Source organism: Aspergillus heteromorphus (assembly GCF_003184545.1).
Source record: "Aspergillus heteromorphus CBS 117.55 chromosome Unknown BO70scaffold_14, whole genome shotgun sequence".
NCBI lineage: Eukaryota > Fungi > Ascomycota > Eurotiomycetes > Eurotiales > Aspergillaceae > Aspergillus > Aspergillus heteromorphus.
This window is the reverse complement of record NW_020290419.1, coordinates 79,390-97,893: the sequence shown is the minus strand read 5'-3', so window position 1 is coordinate 97,893 and position 18,504 is coordinate 79,390. Positions and strand designations below refer to the sequence as shown.

At 53.7% G+C, this 18,504-nt stretch overlaps 6 protein-coding genes across 6 annotated transcripts; 5 read left to right on the top strand and 1 right to left on the bottom strand.

Annotated features, from left to right (window-relative positions):
* Window positions 1-122: 122 nt before the first annotated feature.
* BO70DRAFT_337257 (endopolyphosphatase) lies at window positions 123-2,572 on the top strand (the record flags this gene model as incomplete). The annotated part of the gene is made up of 3 exons (XM_025541146.1): window positions 123-663; window positions 738-2,371; window positions 2,414-2,572. Exons 1-3 carry the CDS (start codon window positions 486-488, stop codon window positions 2,570-2,572), a joined length of 1,971 nt encoding a protein of 656 aa, XP_025398808.1. The 5' UTR covers window positions 123-485.
* A 2,190-nt stretch (window positions 2,573-4,762) lies between these two features.
* hacA (transcription factor HAC1) lies at window positions 4,763-6,655 on the top strand. Its single transcript, XM_025540318.1, has 2 exons — window positions 4,763-5,218; window positions 5,276-6,655. Exons 1-2 carry the CDS (start codon window positions 5,013-5,015, stop codon window positions 6,375-6,377), a joined length of 1,308 nt encoding a protein of 435 aa, XP_025398807.1. The 5' UTR covers window positions 4,763-5,012; the 3' UTR covers window positions 6,378-6,655.
* An 880-nt stretch (window positions 6,656-7,535) lies between these two features.
* Window positions 7,536-8,661, top strand: BO70DRAFT_44758 (uncharacterized protein). Its single transcript, XM_025548456.1, has 2 exons — window positions 7,536-8,027; window positions 8,104-8,661. Exons 1-2 carry the CDS (start codon window positions 7,799-7,801, stop codon window positions 8,391-8,393), a joined length of 519 nt encoding a protein of 172 aa, XP_025398806.1. The 5' UTR covers window positions 7,536-7,798; the 3' UTR covers window positions 8,394-8,661.
* Window positions 8,662-10,341: 1,680 nt separating this feature from the next.
* On the bottom strand, window positions 10,342-13,244 carry BO70DRAFT_353076 (putative alpha,alpha-trehalose phosphate synthase subunit TPS3; the record flags this gene model as incomplete). Its single annotated transcript, XM_025541819.1, has 3 exons — window positions 10,342-11,700; window positions 11,766-13,152; window positions 13,222-13,244. 3 exons carry the CDS (start codon window positions 13,242-13,244, stop codon window positions 10,342-10,344), a joined length of 2,769 nt encoding a protein of 922 aa, XP_025398805.1.
* Window positions 13,245-13,686: 442 nt separating this feature from the next.
* Window positions 13,687-14,522, top strand: BO70DRAFT_44747 (uncharacterized protein). The gene has a single exon (XM_025548455.1). It carries the CDS (start codon window positions 13,884-13,886, stop codon window positions 14,307-14,309), a length of 426 nt encoding a protein of 141 aa, XP_025398804.1. The 5' UTR covers window positions 13,687-13,883; the 3' UTR covers window positions 14,310-14,522.
* A 1,223-nt stretch (window positions 14,523-15,745) lies between these two features.
* BO70DRAFT_396802 (heat shock factor family protein) lies at window positions 15,746-18,190 on the top strand (the record flags this gene model as incomplete). Its single annotated transcript, XM_025546650.1, has 3 exons — window positions 15,746-16,215; window positions 16,263-17,548; window positions 17,649-18,190. 3 exons carry the CDS (start codon window positions 15,746-15,748, stop codon window positions 18,188-18,190), a joined length of 2,298 nt encoding a protein of 765 aa, XP_025398803.1.
* Window positions 18,191-18,504: the final 314 nt, after the last annotated feature.

The window sequence follows — 18,504 nt, the reverse complement described above, 5'->3', positions numbered from 1 at the left end:
CCATGACTGGGTCACCGGCCGCGCTGTGCGCTTGCGCTTCTGGTATCTATGTAGACATCTGATTGACCCCCCCCCCCCCCCCCCCTTCCCCCCCCCAAAAGAGTCAGATGCCCAGCAATACGTGCCAGACCAGCCAACATTTAAATGCCAGCCAAAACCCCGTCGACCACTTCCGTGCCGGTTTTTCCGCTCCAAGCTAAGAATAATTGCAAGTGGGCCCCGCAAGGCTACCTGGCGTTATTCCCGATTAGGCGCGGCAGTGACGTTGACGATCCCCCAAACAAAATCTCCATCTCCATCTCCATCTCATCGAAGGCCTCCCACCGATATCGCACCGTATCTTCTGCTATCCTCGGCCTCGCCTTGCTGTGTTCCGTCCTTTTGGTCGCGTGCTTTCCCGCGTGCTGGTTATCTGGCTCGGCTGGCCAAATTTGATTTTGGTCTCCCCCATCGTCGGGGCTTTGTCTCTGCTCACAGCTTTCCCGATGCTTCCTATCCAGCTACTCTCGGCCGTCTTCCTGCTCGGGACTCCCGGGGCTGCCTTCCCCGTTCTTGAGCAACAGCCGCTGGGTGACAGTCATCAGAGTGCCGGTCAATCCGAACCATCAGAGATCGGGGCTTCGTTCTCACGCGCGCTTTCGGGGCGCTTTCTGCACATAACAGGTATCCCTCGCCACCTCAGTCTGCGCGCATTCAGGGGGTCAGGACCACGCTGATCTTATCTCTTATCTACATAGATCTCCATCCAGACCCTTACTATGAACCCGGGACAACGAACGAGAGGGCGTGTCATAGAGGTGATGGCTCAGCCGGGTACTTTGGCGCGGAAGGCACGGAATGCGACTCGCCCTATTCTCTCATCAACGCAACATTTCGCTGGATCGAAGACAACCTCAAAGACAAAATCGACTTCGTTATTTGGACTGGCGACTCTGCCCGCCATGACAACGACGAGAAGAACCCTCGCACGGCTAATGAGATAATTACCTTGAACGAGTTCATTGCGGATAAATTCATCGATACCTTCCAAGTGAAGAAGGGCGCCTCCGGAGTTTCGATCCCAGTGGTTCCGACGTTCGGAAATAACGACATTATGCCGCACAATATCTTTAAGGACGGCCCGAACCGGTGGACGAAGCAGTACAAAGAGGTTTGGCACAAATTCATACCAGAGCACCAACTCCATAGCTTTGTGGAGGGTGGATGGTTTGTGTCTGAGGTGATCCCCGATACGCTGGCCGTTATCAGCTTGAACACGCTTTACTTCTTCGATTCCAATTCGGCAGTCGATGGATGTGCGGCAAAATCAGAGCCGGGCTATGAGCATATAGAGTGGCTGCGTGTCCAGTTGGAGTTGCTGCGGGCGCGTAATCTAAAAGCCATCATCATAGGGCATGTCCCCCCGGCGAGGTCAGGCTCCAAGCGAAGCTGGGACGAGACTTGCTGGCAGAAATATACGCTGTTTGTCAATCGATTCCGGGATGTTGTGGTCGGTAGTGCATATGGGCATATGAACATCGACCATTTCATGCTCCAGGATAGCCATAAGGTGAAGATTGCTGGCGACAGTGCATCTGCATTTTCCGACGTGCTCGAGGAGAACGATCTGTATAACGAGGATGGCGATATTTCTGTTCAGTCTCGCTTCGACTATCTCTCCAGTCTTCGGGAAGACTGGTCTAGCCTACCGACTCCGCCTAAGGGTGTATCGAGGGACATCTTGTTCGCGGACGAATGGGTCGACGAGGATATGAACATGAAAAGTGCGAAAGGTGCGAAGCCCAAGAAGAAGCGATTCCTCAAAAAGATTGGTGGTCCATGGGCCGAGCGATACAGCGTGTCGTTGGTGTCGCCTAGTGTTGTACCGAACTTCTTCCCGACTCTGCGGGTGGTTGAATACAACATTACTGGCTTGGAAGCCACGGCAACCTGGAGCGATTCCACGAATGATGTTCCAAGCCCGAGTTTCAAGAAACGTGCTGAGAATGAGCCGTCGAGCGAGAAGAAAGGAAAGAACAAGAAGAAGCAACCCAACTTTAACATCCCGGAACCTCCCTCGGCTTCTGCCCCTCCAGGACCAGCATACTCAAACCAGGCGCTCACCTGGCTCGGTTACACCCAGTACTATGCTAACCTCACCGAGATCAATGCCAAGGTGGCCAAACAACATGAAATGCTGGCTCAGGCCGACTCCGCTGAAAGCGACGAAGCCCGCGACCTGAAGCACGATGCTTTCAAGTATGAGATTGAATACGATACCAAAGACGCCAAGTTTTACAACATGGACGATCTCACAGTGCGCAGCTTCTTCAAGCTGGCTAAGCAGATCTCCAAGAACCGGTTGGGTAAAACTGACAATTGGGTTGAAGAGGTGGACGCCGCACTTGATGGTGACGCCTCGGAAACCATCGAGGGTGACGAGGAAGACCTGGACATTGAAAAGAAGAACAGGAAGAAGAAGAGCAAGAAGGATAAGAAGAAGAAGAAGCCCAAGAATCGGATATGGAGGAAGTTTTTGGAAAGAGCCTTCGTCGGATCTTTGGGCAGTGACGAACTTGACGACATAGAATAATGGCTTCGTTCATCCGCGAGGTGGACCGAAGGTATACGATGTTATGGCCATGACCTCCCCCTTGCGTTTCTTGATCTGTGCTACTGCATGTATATACGTTTTCTAATCTCGACCTTATGAACCAACTAGATAGCACCGATGAACTGATTATAGCAGTCATGCCGTAAAGAAAGATGCTGGCTGTATTTATGCCCCCCCCAAGCCCGTACAACCGGAGATAAATTGCCCTACTAGTTCTCGTAAGCACTAGCCAGTTAGTTAATATTCTATGTAAAGCCTCTAGATGGCCAGTAGTGCGTGGATGGTGATTGTCGGAGAAGGAGCCCAGCTCCGGCGACCAATAAGATGGTGTAGTACTGCACGGCATCTCCATTGCGATCGGAATCACCTTGCAATTGCGTTACTGTCCTTCCATGATGGCATCATGAGGCCATTGTTGATATCGTTCCTTCTTACCCTGTAACATACCCGTTATTTTGCTGGTCATGGTTATGGATTGAAGCGATCCGATTGGTCCGTAAAGTTATAAAGATCAATCGAGAGTTCAGATCATCAGAATGCGCGCGGTTGACGACATTTATAATTTTGCTTATACCACAAAAAGAGGTAATAATTAATCAAACGACGCTGAAGTGGTCTGACCTGCCCCAGGTGCCAAGGCCTTGCGGGTTGTATTGCCGGCACCCTCCTAATCAGGTGGGCGGTGAGGCTGCCCGAGATCCCAAACGGCGATATGGGGGGGGGGAAGGGGGAGGGTGGCCGTTTATCAACTTCCAATCAATAATAGTATTAATATGAGAAGGAGAGATAGTCAACTAGATAAACTAACTCCGGAGTAGTAGGATTGAAGTCTTCATAGTCCGTAGTACATACTTCGTAGATAGTTGTAGTCTGTACTCCGTACGGACTACGGAGAAGGTACGGAGTAGTTAAGGCAGGTGGATTCTAGTACATTCCTCCCACACAGTGCGGGTACTCCTCTATGGATAGTTCCAGACCCCAATAAGAAAGATTCGCAATCGCAAGGCCGGGAGTTCCGACGGCTAAAGTTGAAAGGATGGCGCCACGGTGGAGAAAGATGACCACCCGCGCGATATGGAGATACCTTGAAGATACGGAGTCATGATAATAATGATAATAATTATAATAATTATAATAATTATAATAATAATAATCACGCAAATATGATTCCTGGATCCATGAGAATTGCGAAGCACACCCCCATATTCAGTGGCGAGGGATCATGGAAAATCATCAATTGGATGAAGGTCGGAGAATTTACTCCCATTTAGCTCTAAAAGTGGTGTACAATAAGGAACTCTAACATGACTCTTGAAAGTCTAGACCTAAGTAGGCTGCTAACACGTACAAAGACAAGAGAGAGAATAGTACTCCGTATCTCTAGATAGGGGTGCAGATATGCATGACGCCTGTTAGGCTGTAGGTACTGTGGAGTCCCTACTGCTGTGTATCAGTTCTTCAAGCTCAAGAAGGCTGAGCGGATATGAACTTAAGACTCAGTGATAAAAATAATGCTGCATGGCATAGATGTACGGAGTACTCCGTACAGATAGATAGACAGGACAGCGCTGTTACTATTATTATTGAGACATGAGAAGGGGAAAAGGGGCGGGGGGGCGGGAACGGACGGAAAGGAAGAGAGAGGCAGGCTATAGGGAGGGGGGCTTAGTTTGGTTCCACTTCAGTTACGAGTGTCGCAAGTAAAGGACCTCAACTATCCAATCGAGATACCCATGGATGAGTGAGACGCCTGAAGTTTGGACCGTGGCGGCGTGAAGGGGCCAGACAGGGGAGGTCTCCTTAATTCCTTTGGATCGGTGGTACCCACAGTAGCCACGGGCTGTCGGTAGGTTTCAGGTGTCCGGATACCGGTTTTTACCAGGAGTCGGATTCCTGGTGGCCCCAAGAGCCTCCAGGGCCCCAGGAAGGGCGGATTCCACGTAATCAGCCGGTATTGTTACCAGGCCGTCTCAATACTTGGCTGACGACGATGACTCCGCCCCCTTGCTGAAAGGGGGCCGCCCTGAACTGACCACGCTGGCCTTTTAAAGAGCCATTCACCCCCTCCTCATGGTACGGCGTACAGACCAGGAGCTCACCATCCACCCATCCTTTCCCCGTCTTTTTATTGTCCTCCGGCCTTTTGAGGACACTTGTCCTTTCTCTCCCCCCCCCCCCCCCCCGACCCAAACATCACCCAGAGTCTGGCCCTCCTCCGGCTTTGACCGTTATGACACCGTGGCCTCTGTTGCTGTGACGCGGGCAACCCAACGCCATTGAGCCCCTTCCAGAACCGGCTGTGTCCCCCACCAGCACCGCACCTGTCATTATTTCCCTTCCATCACTCTGGAGATAGACTCTTGCTTGGTTGATTAGTTTTGATTGTCTTCCCAACATCAATCCTATCACGCTCGCAAAAATGGAACGCGAATTCTCTCCAGTTGACTCCCTTGCCAGTACGCCGGCACCGGAGCTTGCCTTGCTCACAGTCTCCCCGGCCGACACTTCATTAGAGGACCCATCTATGAAGACGGACGATGGCAAATCCGATGAGAAGAGGCCTGTGAAGAAGAGAAAGTCCTGGGGCCAGGAGTTGCCGGTTCCCAAGACCAACCTGCCACCAAGGTATGTTCTATGTCATGGTCCGACACAGCCAGATGGCGCTGACCAAAAGATGTAAAGGAAACGGGCCAAAACGGAGGATGAGAAGGAGCAACGTCGCATCGAACGTGTACTTCGCAACCGTGCAGCAGCGCAAACCTCCCGCGAGCGCAAGAGGCTCGAAATGGAGAAGCTAGAGAACGAGAAGATTCAGATGGAGCAACAAAACCAATTTCTCCTCCAGCGGTTGACCCAGATGGAAGCCGAGAACAATCGTCTGAACCAACAAATCGCTCAACTATCCGCTGAGGTCCGGAGCTCTCGTGGAAACACTCCCAAGCCCGGTTCTCCCGCCACGGCCTCTCCCACTCTCACCCCGATTCTGTTCAAACAGGAACGTGATGAAATCCCCCTCGAACGAATCCCCTTTCCGACTCCATCTCTTACCGATTACTCCCCAACCCTCAGGCCTTCCACTCTGGCTGAGTCCTCCGACCTGACACAACATCCTGCAGCGGTGTTGTGCGACCTGCAGTGTCAGTCGTTGGACTGGAAGGAGAAGGAAGCGCCCTCTCCCTGTTTGACCTCGGGTCAAACGCTGAGTCTCATGCTGCCGATGATGTTGCAGCTCCTCTTTCTGACGACGACTTCCACCGCCTATTCAACGTTGATTCACCCGCTGGCTCAGATTCTTCAGTCCTTGAAGATGGGCTCGCCTTTGACGTTCTCGACGGAGGAGATCTATCGGCATTTCCATTTGATTCTATGGTTGATTTCGACCCCGACTCTGTCGGCTTCGAAGGCATCGAGCCGCCCCACGGTCTTCCGGATGAGACTTCTCGCCAGACTTCTAGCGTGCAACCCAGCCTTGGCGCGTCCACTACGCGATGCGACGGGCAGGGCATTGCAGCTGGCTGTTAGCGAGGGGTTCTTTAAGGTAGACGCATCGGCCGCCGATGCTGGGAAAGTCCAATGGAGCTGGGAGTCCTTGTTGACCTTGGCGTGGACGATAGACCTGCTCGAAAAGCCAGGACGACGGAAACGAATCTTGAGTGGTTTGAAATCGGCGCGTAAAGGACGGCGCAGTCAATTTGGGAAGTCTCACAGGAGCACACGGAGTTCATGGAGTTCAGATGGCACCCGCGAGGCGTTGACGTCTCTGCTTATGGGCAAACATCTCTGAGGATTTGGCTGTATTACTACAATCTTTTTTATAATCATTCTAGAAGGAAATATACCTTGGCAGTGAATCGTCTGCCTCATCCTTGAACATCTGTTTTCCGTAAGTGCTGGGGCCGGCAAGGTCGCCCAGAGGCGTGTAGAGCGAAGCCAACCAGCAGCCCTGCAGCCCTCCGGTCAGGTGACTGGGTTCGCCTCTTCCTTCTGTACGTAGCCTAGTTAGCATCACCTCTCTCTAGCTACAGAAAGGGGGGAATAGTTAAGTTATAGGTGGTGTCCACGAGTTCTTGCGGCAGGAGGCCAAAACCAGGCCATCGCCTCTCACTGCCCTGGCAAGTAGCCATGTATATCATTCAGTATCATACCTATCAAGGTAGTAAGATAGGTGTCTGGCTGGACACCTTTTTAGTCGAGTGGTTTTTTTTTTTTTTTTTTTTTGATCTGTTACATGATAACTCCGTAGTAACCGAGGAAATGTGCTTGAACTTTGTGGCGGGCACCTGATTCTCTCCTTGGTGTCATGCAAGGCAAGGAATTTCTAGTTCATTCTGCTCATGACTCAACGTTGGAACGTTGACACAGAGCAGGTGATTAGATTTAGGTTGCGGGTCTGGTCTCCGTCCCGCTGCAGAGAGAGGGGGGGGGACTTTGCCAAACTAGGCAAGGTCGTCAGGCACAACCCTTCCTTCATCGCAAGGAAGTAGATGGATCGATAGTAGTTCTTGCTCCATCCTTAGCCTCAACCCTAGGTACCAAGAAACCTTGTGAAATCGCCCATCTGCCTCCGCTGGGTGGGTTTACGCCATCGGAACGCTACAAGATCACTCAGGCCCGCTTGCCGATTCATGTCATATTGACATAACAGACGCGGCACGCGTGTATGAAGTATCATAATCATTACTTACGAATGTCTTATGCCATCTAGTACTGGTGATATCGCTCGCCATGCCTAGGTGTGTGTGGCGATTTCGAAGGACTGGAACTTCAACTCAAACAAACAGATATACATCCCTAGTCTTCGCGGCAGTGCCTCGAGGCATATGCATATAAGCTAAGCAGCTACCGCGTATATTCAGAAAATCTCGGCAGCATTGTTTCCCTTCCTACATCAAGTTTGTCCTTAACCGCTAATCTACGGTTGAGTGATGCGGCGAGCTGTCAAAGTGACATAAGTCGATGAGCAATCGTTTGAAATAATGTATACGACATACCCGGCTGCGTTACTAGGTATAGAAGGCACCATCATGACCGGCTCACTCCCTTTTTTTTCCCCTTCCCTTTCTATCCTTCCTTTCCTTTTCTTGTGGCCGTTCAGATCCCAGAATCCTATTCAAACCTCTCACGATTTTCCTTCCCAGTTCTTCTACTCTTATTATTCTTGTTGATATTATAAACACTTCAGCCACAGCCCCTGTCCATCGGACCATGACACCCCCTAACGTGCTTCGCAGTCCGGCGGCGGCAACGCCCTTGATCGAGCAAATTATAAGATACAAATTCAAAGACCGTGGTCTATTGGCCCGTGCACTCCTACCCGCGATGGTAGTGCATGGGAGATATCTTATTAATGGGAGTCAGGATCTCGCTCATCTCGGGCACTCTGCCCTGAAGATGATACTTAGTCAGGATGGATTTCATAACAATGAGGGTGCTGGTAAGTTTACCCCTACCTGCGCGGCATATATACCTCCTGTATTAGTCGAGTATATAACTAATTATTTTTCGCGCAGGGTTAACGGAATATGTGATCCTCGAAGAGGCCGGCGACTCGAACTTGTGGTGGGTGGGATTCACCAAGGAGCTGGATAGATTTATACCCAAGGACCGGGTTCCCATGTCCAAGAAGGCCATAGAGGAAGCCGTAGCCAACATGATGAAAGCCATTATGGGCGCTGTCTATGTTGACAGTGGGTATAGACTTGAAAAAGTCGCAAATGTTATCGACGCTCTGGGGATTGGTTGGATGGAGGAAGACCCTGATGACTCGGGAACGGATGAAGGCTCTATCATAGCAGTTTAGCATGGGTTGGTCTTCCCTAAGGCTTGGGGAAGTACCGTTCGAAAGGTGATTTTGCGTACCTGTCAATCAAAACCACTCGACTATAAAGGGTGTCTGGATACCCAAGAAGGTGGAATGTTGATTGAGGGGTGCATGTCTCGCTGTGGCTGGGACGATGGAAGAAATATCCAACTTACCATTGCTAAGGATTGACTCGGTAGAGGGGAAATTAGAATGCTTTAATTGTCCGTTGCGTTGTTTTGGCCGCGACTCCTATCGCATATAATACTACTACTATATTGCTTCATCCATCATGCCATTTCTGCAGCTAGTTTATTTCATTGCCAGTAAGAAAGGAAAGGAAAGGGGTGCGAAGTAATTAATTTCAAGGAATAAAATTCAATCCAGTAAGGATTATATCTCTCACACCCTCACAGTACTTGACCACCTTGCTTTGACTGTATGACTGTATTCACAACCCTTCATACTTTTTTTTGCGGCACAATATCATGATATTTATCTTTTACCACCGGTAAGGCATTCATAGGAACTACTAACATCCATCCGGACCACCCAGCCAGCTTCCTAACCTGGTTGACAGAGTGGCACAAAACCAAACAGTTTTCGGCAGGATAAAAAGAAAAATAAAACTAGGAACCAAGTTTGGGGAGTTTCTTGCCTTTGATCTATAATCTACACCTAATGATACGTTTTGCTTTCTTCGTGTGATTCCAGCTGTTTCTTCCCCACACAGCCAACTTCTCCTGTCTCTATTACTTTATTCTGCTTTGGATCTCCGACTAACTTGAATCTAACATCCTCTTGATTCCTCAGTGTACTATACAAGCATCACGCATCATGAGGTTACATACAGTCCGTCCTGCCAGGAAGACGAGAGCAACCAACCCCCCTTGTGACTCAACACGTATGACGCAAGACTTGGAAAGGTGAAGATATACTACGAGGGACGAGTCAGGTGCGATGTTTTCTACTGGGCCTGCCTCGGACATGAATGGGGACATCAAGGATAACCGGGCGACTGACGTTCTTTATCTGTGGGGATGGCCGGGATAAGTCCTGGTCTCGCGTAACGCACGGAAGCTCAGCATCCTGGTAAGATGGTCTTTGAATCTGAGGACTGTCTTATCGCTCACCCGTGTATATAGTATGCGTCCGGATTCCCTGCCGGATTCTGCGCCAGTAGAGGCCGCAGGAGAGACGGTTGGAAGGATATAAGAGGCGCGCTAGCCAGGAAAACTTGTATCAGACTGGAGTAGGAGGCGAAGATCCGGTCGACGACTACCCCATCGCTGTTGGATAAATCTGTGGACATCCCAGATCCCTATGCTGGGAAAAGGAGGGAAGTTGCGATACAGGCGTCTGCGTTGACCCGCGCTTGGTCTATGCGACAGCTCGAAATGGAACAGTGACAGAGCGCGACACAGATGGCTCGCTGCAGACGCTGGATAAGATGCGTCTTGCGGATTCAGAAATGTCATTAAACTTACTCGAACCCGTCGGCTTTTACAATTACTACGGCTTCGTGTGGATTTCGTGGTGGGCCCGTCGTTGTCGGGACAAGTCGGTCGTTTATCGCCTTGGGCACCTCCTGCAGCACCGTCTCCGGACTGACCCTCGAGAGAACGAACGTATTTGTCAGGTCATCGAGAGACGGCGCCATGAAGTGCGTATGAATCCTAAGAAGATTTGTCATGCCACTTCATGCTTATGTCTTGTATCTCCATTCTCTCCATGCTCGTGTATCAATGTATACATGCGCCCTTCATGATTCCAGTCGTGTACTCGTCAATCAATCACCCCATCCATCCATTCATCCATCAGTCAATAAGCCACGGTCGTAAGACTCACGCGCCGCTGTGTGGTCCGCTTTGAGACGCTGCCAGTCGTTCCAGACACGAAAGAACGCCTACGATTACGCTCCCGTTAGCATTTATTGTGCCAGACCAAGTCACCTCGAGGAAGAAGTCTTCTTATTCTTACCTGTCACTCCTTGAGTCAGGGTCGCCTTCGCCTCCGTGCTGCGAGAACCGAGGGTGACCGTCATAGCATAGCCGACCGCGCGCGCGTTCGCCAGCTTGTTAGCCCATCGGAACACCGACTCGTCATCTCGGCCGTCACCAATCGCCAGCAGGAAATCTGGGCGCTGGACGCTCTCATCCCGCTGGCTTTGCTTAAGACACGATCGCCACACCACTTCCGCAGCCGACGCCTTGTTGATAGCCGCGGGTTCCACGATCAGTGCGCGCTCTACAGGGACCGCATGTACTCCTTGGTTCATGCAGGCATCGTTGATGTGGCCTGCGCACTCTGACGCCAGCCGTGAGGCTGCCGCCTGGTCGTCCGCCGCCTCATAATGGAACATGAGCGAGCAGTGTCGCTGTTCAACCCAGCTCCCCTCCGCGCGTTCTTGATAGTATTCAAGAATATGGAGCACCGCCGCCTTCCACGCGTCTATCTGCGCCTTGTCGGTCAGCTTCAGCCACGTCTCCGAGTGTGGCTCGCGCACAAAACAGCCGTTCTCTGCAATAAGACCCAGGCCGGAGACCAGGCGAAACAGCCGCTCCATCTCCTCGGGCATCCTTGCGCTCATCACGTAGACCACATTCCGCGGATCCTCAGTCAGTTCGGCCAGTGTGGTGATTGCGCGCTGCGGCGTGGTAACAATGATGCTCTTCGGCGAACCCCAGGAGGCCAGGGTACCTTCGTAGTCCACGATAATTAGCCGGCGCGACGACCGGCGGTACACCTCCTCCAGCTTATTCACCTGAAGTCGGGGGACGGCCATGCTCTCTCGCGATGACTGCTCATTCCACACTCGGGTCAAGGTTTCATTGAAGGACTTGACCCAATTATAGGTGGAATTCTGCAGCACCGCTCGGTGTAGCTGTATCCATACCTCCCGGCGTTCCTTCTCGTCCCTTGTTAAAGCAGTATGGATCGCTTCCGCACATTGGCGGTAGTCCCAGGGGTTAACTAGCAATGCGTGTTCGCCAAATACAGACACGCTGCCGGTGAACTCACTCAATATAAGAGACCCGTATTTCTTGGTGCCCCATTTGCCGTCCTGACAGTAAACAAACTCATGGCTGGTCAGATTCATGCCCTCACGTAAGCTGGTGATGATCAGAGCGTCCGCGACGGAAATCAGGGCGAGGTACTGGGGGAAGGCCAAGTCCTGTTTTAGGAAGACTAATGGCTGGTGGGCTAGCGTAGAGTATGTCGAGTTGATCCGCATCGCAATGTCGGAAATTGTCGCCTCCAGCTCAGGCTGCTCCGTGGTGCTGGTCGCAACTTGTATCAACACAACCTGGGCCAACCAAGATCAGTACGCTGACATGGGCAAAGATTAAAGGGAAACAAAGAGAGATGTACCTGATCGCGCCATTCGGGATAGGTGTTGAGGAAGAGCTCGTAACTAAGGAGCTTCTGCCGGATTCCGCGCACTTGGTCGATCTTATCGCGCGACACAATGAGCCGTTTTCCTTCGTAGCGCTCCGAAATGGTTTTGATCCATCGTTCCACATCTGCGGCACGACGCCGTTGATCCCACGATGTCGGGTCAATCCCGATCGAGAATTTGCCCACGTTAACAAAGCGATCCTCCAGCTGAAGCCCTTCGTTGGTAGCTTCCACACAGAGGATACGGCTACACGTCTGAAGAAAATGACGGCAGTACTCATCGGTCTGGAAGCCTACTAGATTTGCGCCCAGCATTCCCTCGAGAAGCTCCTTGCGGGGAGCCAGGCAGCGGAACACCTCCGAGGAGGGGAAGGCAATATGTAGGAAGAAACCGATCTGTGCATCGGGGAGCATCTTGCGCAGCATGGCCGGGACGAGCAGCAGGTGATAGTCCTGCACCCAGATGGAATCCCCGCGCTTCCAGTTTCGGGCAATGCGCTCGGCGAACGCTTGGTTGGTCTTGACATAATAAATCCACGAATGATCCTCGTACGCCTTACTTTTGGGGTTGTCTGGGATCTGGTAATGGAACACCGGCCAAAGAATCGTCTTGCAAAAGTGTGTGTAATGGCCATCGAAGTCGCCATCGCTGACATAGACAGTTAAGGACCCATACTCCTCTTCGAGCTTCCCAGCGATGGCTTCCTTGGTGTGTGCGGGTAGCGCATCGGTGGGCATCCCCAGTGTACCCACCCAGACCTTGTCCTCCAGCTGCCCCGCATCCGTGGCCGATCGCACCGCATTGCGCAGGCCTCCGTTGCCTTGTTCTGCCGTCTCGATGGTCCAGTCTGCGTAGGAAAAGGAGCTTTTACGGCTGTGGCTTCCGCGGTGATTGGGGATATACGAGGTTCGCGGCTTTGGGTCCGGCTTCGCCTTTTCATGCGACGGTTGTGTCCCTGGAGTCGCCAACTCCTGGTGACTGAGGATAGAGGGCGATGCAGGAAATGCCGACCGTGGCCGAGGCTGGTTCAGAGAAAGCGTCGAGCCCCATTTAGGCGAATGGGCCTCGCTTTCCGTCAAGGGGTTTGCATCGCTCTCTGAGCTGGGAAACGGGTATCCCGAGTGTTCTTGCTCCGCCTTGGCGACGTCTGCGATAAAAATCCGTTCGTGTTCGGTTGTAGCGCCGGGGGTGAGGCCTGTCTTCGGTCCTCCGTTATTCCTTTCAAACAGACTCAGGGCCGCGTTTTGGGACGGGGCAGCCGCGCTGTCTGTGGGGGGGTTGGATGGTTGAGGACTTGACCCCTCGGAGGGATCAGCTTGTGCGGGGTTGGCATGGAAATTGACCGTATTGGGCAGGAATCTGGGTCACAATAGTCAGTCAAGTGGGGACATGTCATGAAGCTTGTGCGGCTGGCCGGCTCAAGCTTACAGTGAAGCAATGTAGATTGTCATGGTGGCAGAGATGGGGGAGGAGACCGCGAGCGAGAGACCAAACAGGCCAAAGGGGGAAGGAGGGGTCAGAGAGGAGAAGAGAGCGCCAGGATGGGGACCTGGAGAGTGCACAACAGAATAGCGGGATGAAGCAATTTCCTCAGCGGGAGGGGAGGTCGAGAGGGGGGAGGAGAGGGGGGGAGAGGTTGAGCTTGGAGCGGGTGGAGGAAACAAGGCGCCCCGGGAAAAAAAGTAGAGGTTCTCATGGCTACGTCATGTGAAAGTGAAAGGGCAGGCAGAAGAGGATCTCTTTATCACGGCCTGACACCACGGTTATGTAATTGGTGTAATTGGCCGATGCAATGGACACTCTGCATGGAATTGGGTCTACCGACTATTTGTACGACCAGTGCAGGCCAGCCCAAATGTCCACCCGCCTGATGATTGCCTGGTTGCGGTGATCTCAACAGTACGATACTACTCCGTAGTTAGTCGATACCCAACTGAACCCACCACCAGAAGAAGAATGGATGCTCTCCTCACGCCGCACGGGTCAGCACGCTTGCCCCATTTCGGTCAGGCTAACTGGATCGAGCGATACGAGACAAAGATGACACTTTCTGTCATGCCAGGCTTCAATCCCCCCCCTCCTAGTACCTTATGCTTTATGCTTCATACCCAATCTCTCACAATGGTCACCCTCACCCTCTCCCAAGTCACCGCGTCGAACCAACGCATCGCCTCCACTCTCCCACTCCCCCCAGTCTAGTAGATGGCATTCAGCAAGAGCATACCCCTCCCCACAAATCACTAACCCGGATCGCTGGTTGCAGATACAACCGAAGGCCTCCCCTTCGCCTTCGCCACGGCCACGCATTCCTGTCTGCGATCCATACTGAACCTACTCCCTCCATTGCAGAACGCACCCTTCCTCCGCCGCGTGATCAGTGTCCTCGCAGTCACCTGCGAAGGCGAGATCGATACAACCAACCTCCCCTACCTGGGCTTCCCGCTGCGCAAATGGCGCAACCAGCTCGCTTCCATACAAATCCTGTTACTTGCAGAGGTGTCGCGGTGCGCACCTGAAGTGACTCGTGCATGCTGTGCCTGGGGTGGTGCGAGGGGAAACCATGCGCGATGCAGAGACTAATGTTGTTTTGATCGCGTTGACTAATTGCTCATGCCGTTGATTGAGACGCCACCGGCGGAGTGTGGCGAGCGGCATGGCATGTCTTTTTCGCAACAAGTGCGGTTTATCAGGGGGTGGGGTTCCGGTTGATGGTAGTAACAGGGGGAGGACGGATACTGCTGCAGTTTCTGGAAGACTGCATTCGGTCGATAACCAGGGGGAACCCACAACTGCAGCAGCGGAGGTGTTAGATGGCTTTCAGGCTGATGGGACGGCGGAGAGGGTGTGGGATTTTATTGCTGCTGATATGGAGCGGACTATCTACAGGATCAGGATCAGTCCGACTTGCATATTAATCCGCGATCAAAATTCAATTCCCGGGGATGCTGATGTTACACTGCTCAACCCTTTCAGACCGGCCAAAAAAAAACCTTTCCCCCAAAATGACCGTATACATTCAGAGCTTACTCCGTACCTTACTTAGTCGCTTTGCAAGTAAAACCGCCAAGTCTGGGGGAACAAGAGTAGTAAATAAACGCCCACGGTCACAGGACCACCTTATGTAACTAAGCCACGTCTTCTGCCTCAGGCATCATGAGCCCCGCTGAGTCAGGGCGATCACCGCCCGCCAAGGATCTCAAGTTTGCTGGCCGACCGGACGCCTTTTTACCATTTTCCGTCGTCGTTATCCACCAGGCGCGTCCCGTTGCTCCAGTGCCCGCCTGTCCGTCCATCCACCCATCCGCGACGCTGCAATACGATCCCTTTGCTCTGCTCGCCACCGTTAGGACCGCCTATCCTATCTCTACTCCGTCCCCTCACTGCCTCTATCCTGCCTCTTGTTCTGCCGCTCTGCTCTGTCTGACCCCCACGACCGCACCGGCCCCCCAAGTCTCTGCATCGCCGACATCCTCCATCTCCCCAGCCTCAAGACTCCGTACTGCTGCGACGATTGACCCGGCGACATCGCTTGTCCCTGTCGCATATCCAGCCCGGTACCAGACCCCCCCCTCCGCCGATTGTCTAACGCCCGCTCGCGTTTGTGCCTGCTCCTCTCCGTCTAGCGTCTGCGCGGCGCCCGTCGCGTCTCTGCCATTGACACCTGCGCTCCATTGCTTGCCGTCTCCTGCTGAGAATTTCCTGCTTTTGTCGAGCGATATCGCCGGGGATTCTAGACCGACCCGGCCTTGATGACGAGTTTTCCTGCCATTTCCCGCATCCCCCGTGCCAGCGCAGGCTCCCGCTCACCCCGCCATTTGCCCGACCGACAGCGCCTTTGCATTATTCGCTCAATCTCCAACTGCGTCACTCTTCCAACCAGGTAGAGCCCCGGACTGCCACAACCCCTAGGCTATTTCCTTCTCGATCGATCGCAGTCGTTCTGTCGCCTGTGATGAGTCCTCAAGGTGTCACCCGCAAGAGACCTGCCCCGGGCACATCCCCCGTCGTCCACCCCCAACTCAACCCCCTCTCGACTTATCCTCAGAACACCGGCAATTCACTCTCCAACGATCAGTTCCTACAATGGGGTCAGAATCCGTCCCCTAACGCCTCCAGCCCCTCGTACCCCGATACGAATCCTTACAGTGCTACGGCCTACACATCGAGCCCAGATGTCCCTGCTGCCACCGTTCCGGCCTCGGGGCAGCTGGCACGTCGGCAGACCCCGACGCAACAATTGGTCAGTCGGGGACGTGGATTTGAACAGACACAGACGCCTTTCCCCGACCACGGGAACGGGAACGGAGAGTCCGGGGGGTGGGGGGAGAGCCTGGAGGACCTTTACCAGCGTGCGATGGTTGCGAAGAGGGACTCGCAAGCCAAGAGGAAGCAGATCCCGCCATTCGTACAGAAGCTAAGCAGGTGAGAGCTCCTCCGTGGATGTAGTAAACCATGACTGACGGTCGTAGCTTTCTGGATGAGTCCAAAAACACGGAGCTTATCCGATGGTCGGACGACGGAAATTCTTTTATCGTGATGGACGAGGACGAGTTTGCCAAAACACTTATTCCAGAACTATTCAAACACAACAACTACGCCTCCTTTGTCCGCCAGCTGAACATGTACGGCTTCCATAAGAAGGTGGGGCTATCAGACAATTCAATGCGGGCCAGCGAGCGGAAGAATAAGAGCCCCAGCGAATACGCGAACCCTTACTTCAAGCGCGGCCATCCGGACCTTCTGTGGCTGATCCAAAAGCCCAAGAATACGGCAGGCCAAGGTAACAAGATAGGAAAGGGGAATGTGCGGGTGAAGACGGAGGACGTGGAAGAGGACGAGGACTACGGGGACGAGATGGCGCCGTCGCGCGACGACCGTGCGCGCAACCGGCAACTGTCCCTGGTCACGAATAACAACTCGATGCCCAAGGACCAGCTGACAGGGGTGTACCGCGAGCTGCAAGCCATCCGCCAGCAGCAGCAGATAATCTCCAATACCATCAGTAAGCTCCGGAGAGAGCACGAGCAACTCTACGCGCAGGCCGCCAACTTCCAGGAACAGCACACGCGCCATGAGAACTCGATCAACGCCATCCTCACCTTCCTGGCAACCGTCTACAACCGCAGTCTGCAGGGACAGGAGGGACCGCAAAACCTGGCCAACTCCTTCGCCGGCGCGATCTCACAGGACCAAGGTAACGTGGTTGACATGGGGGATGACTACTTGCTGAGCACCCTAGGTGCTTCTAATCTCAGCAATCTCAACAGCCCTGGCGGTCAGCGGTCGATGAAGAAGCAGCCGCTGCTGCTGAAAGCACCTCCGGGGTCGGATCGCCAGAGTCGTGCCACGACGCTGTCACCCGCGACCAGCGCGTATGACCGGTCACAGTCGCGCGGACATGGCCGGCAAACGAGCACGTCGCAGCCGGGGCATGTCGAAGAGGTGTTCGACAACAGCCCGCGGCAGAAGGAGTCCACGCCCGCGAGCCAGCAGTTCCCGCAGCGCGACATCATGTCGGTCATCCAGAACACCAACGCGCGCAACGGGATGCCGACAACGTTCGCCGACTTCCCCAACGTGCTGTCCTCGCTTGAGACGTCCGGCGGCAACTCGCCTCTGACCCCCAACCAGCGCGCCGACATGCTGCGCCTGATGGCCAACGAGACCATCGCCGGCGGCTCCCACGCGCCCGTCCCCCCGAACAACGCCCTGGTCACCCCCACACCGCCCCCTATGCCTCACAACTACTCGGGCCGTCTGGCCAACACCCGCGCTGAGATCGACAACCTCGTCAAGATGCAAGCCGAGCAGGACCGATCCGTGCAGAACCTAACCAACCTCCTCCAGCCCCTCAGCCCCACCGGCGCCATCCCCGGCATCTGCGCCGACGGCAGCCTCCCCCCTCCCCCCCCTCGACCTGGACCAAATATTCAGTAACGACTACTTCACGGATATTGCCGATCTCGAGCACAACAAAGCCAACCTCGACTTTGGCGACGCCACCGCCCAAATCCCCACTACCACGTCCGCCGACCCCGTCGTCCCTTCCCACGACGACCCCGCCATCAAAGACGCCAGCGAACTGTTCGACTTTGACCACATCCCCGCCGACGGTGACCTTTTCGGCACCGCCAACCCCCAGAACCACTCCGCCACCGCTGCCTTCTATAACAACAACAACAGCAGCAGCAGCAGCAGCAGCAACTTTGACGGCACCGGCTACGGCGGCGACGCCCCCCTCCCCATTGACTCTGGCCGTATCGAAACCCTCCCCGACAGCGAATCCACCAGCCCGGCTGGCACCGTCGACGACGGCCTGCAGTACCGCGGCGCATCTGACGCGGCAGATTCCCAGGCCAAGGACACCGGGGCCGCCAAACGGCGCAGGAAGGCGTGACTAGATCTCTCTCTCTCTCTATCGTTATCTCCATCTCTCTCATGATATTCTTACTAACCGCCCTGCGCAACGGCATCCAAGCTAGGGAGGGTGAAGCTAATGCTGGGGTTATCACGAATACAAATAAAAGCATAACCCTTTTTGATAGTCATGACCTGGTCAGCTACATACGTGCATACATACCATGCATGCATGCGCGCATGCGCGCATGCATGAGACTTGCTTTTTGGGCAAGCTTTAGTTCTTTCTTATCTCTCCTCACATTTCCCTCTCCCCTCAATTTCCATCTCGTACCCTTTCCTAGTCAAGTCGAT

Excerpts from the sequence above, each read along its gene's own strand:
- hacA (XM_025540318.1), top strand. The coding sequence starts at position 5,013 with ATGGAACGCGAATTCTCTCCAGTTGACTCCCTTGCCAGTACGCCGGCA. Across the intron at positions 5,219-5,275 it reads AAGACCAACCTGCCACCAAG|GAAACGGGCCAAAACGGAGG; the intron begins GTATGTTCTATG and ends AAAGATGTAAAG.
- BO70DRAFT_44758 (XM_025548456.1), top strand. The coding sequence starts at position 7,799 with ATGACACCCCCTAACGTGCTTCGCAGTCCGGCGGCGGCAACGCCCTTG. Across the intron at positions 8,028-8,103 it reads TCATAACAATGAGGGTGCTG|GGTTAACGGAATATGTGATC; the intron begins GTAAGTTTACCC and ends TTTTTCGCGCAG.
- BO70DRAFT_44747 (XM_025548455.1), top strand. The coding sequence starts at position 13,884 with ATGCTTTATGCTTCATACCCAATCTCTCACAATGGTCACCCTCACCCT.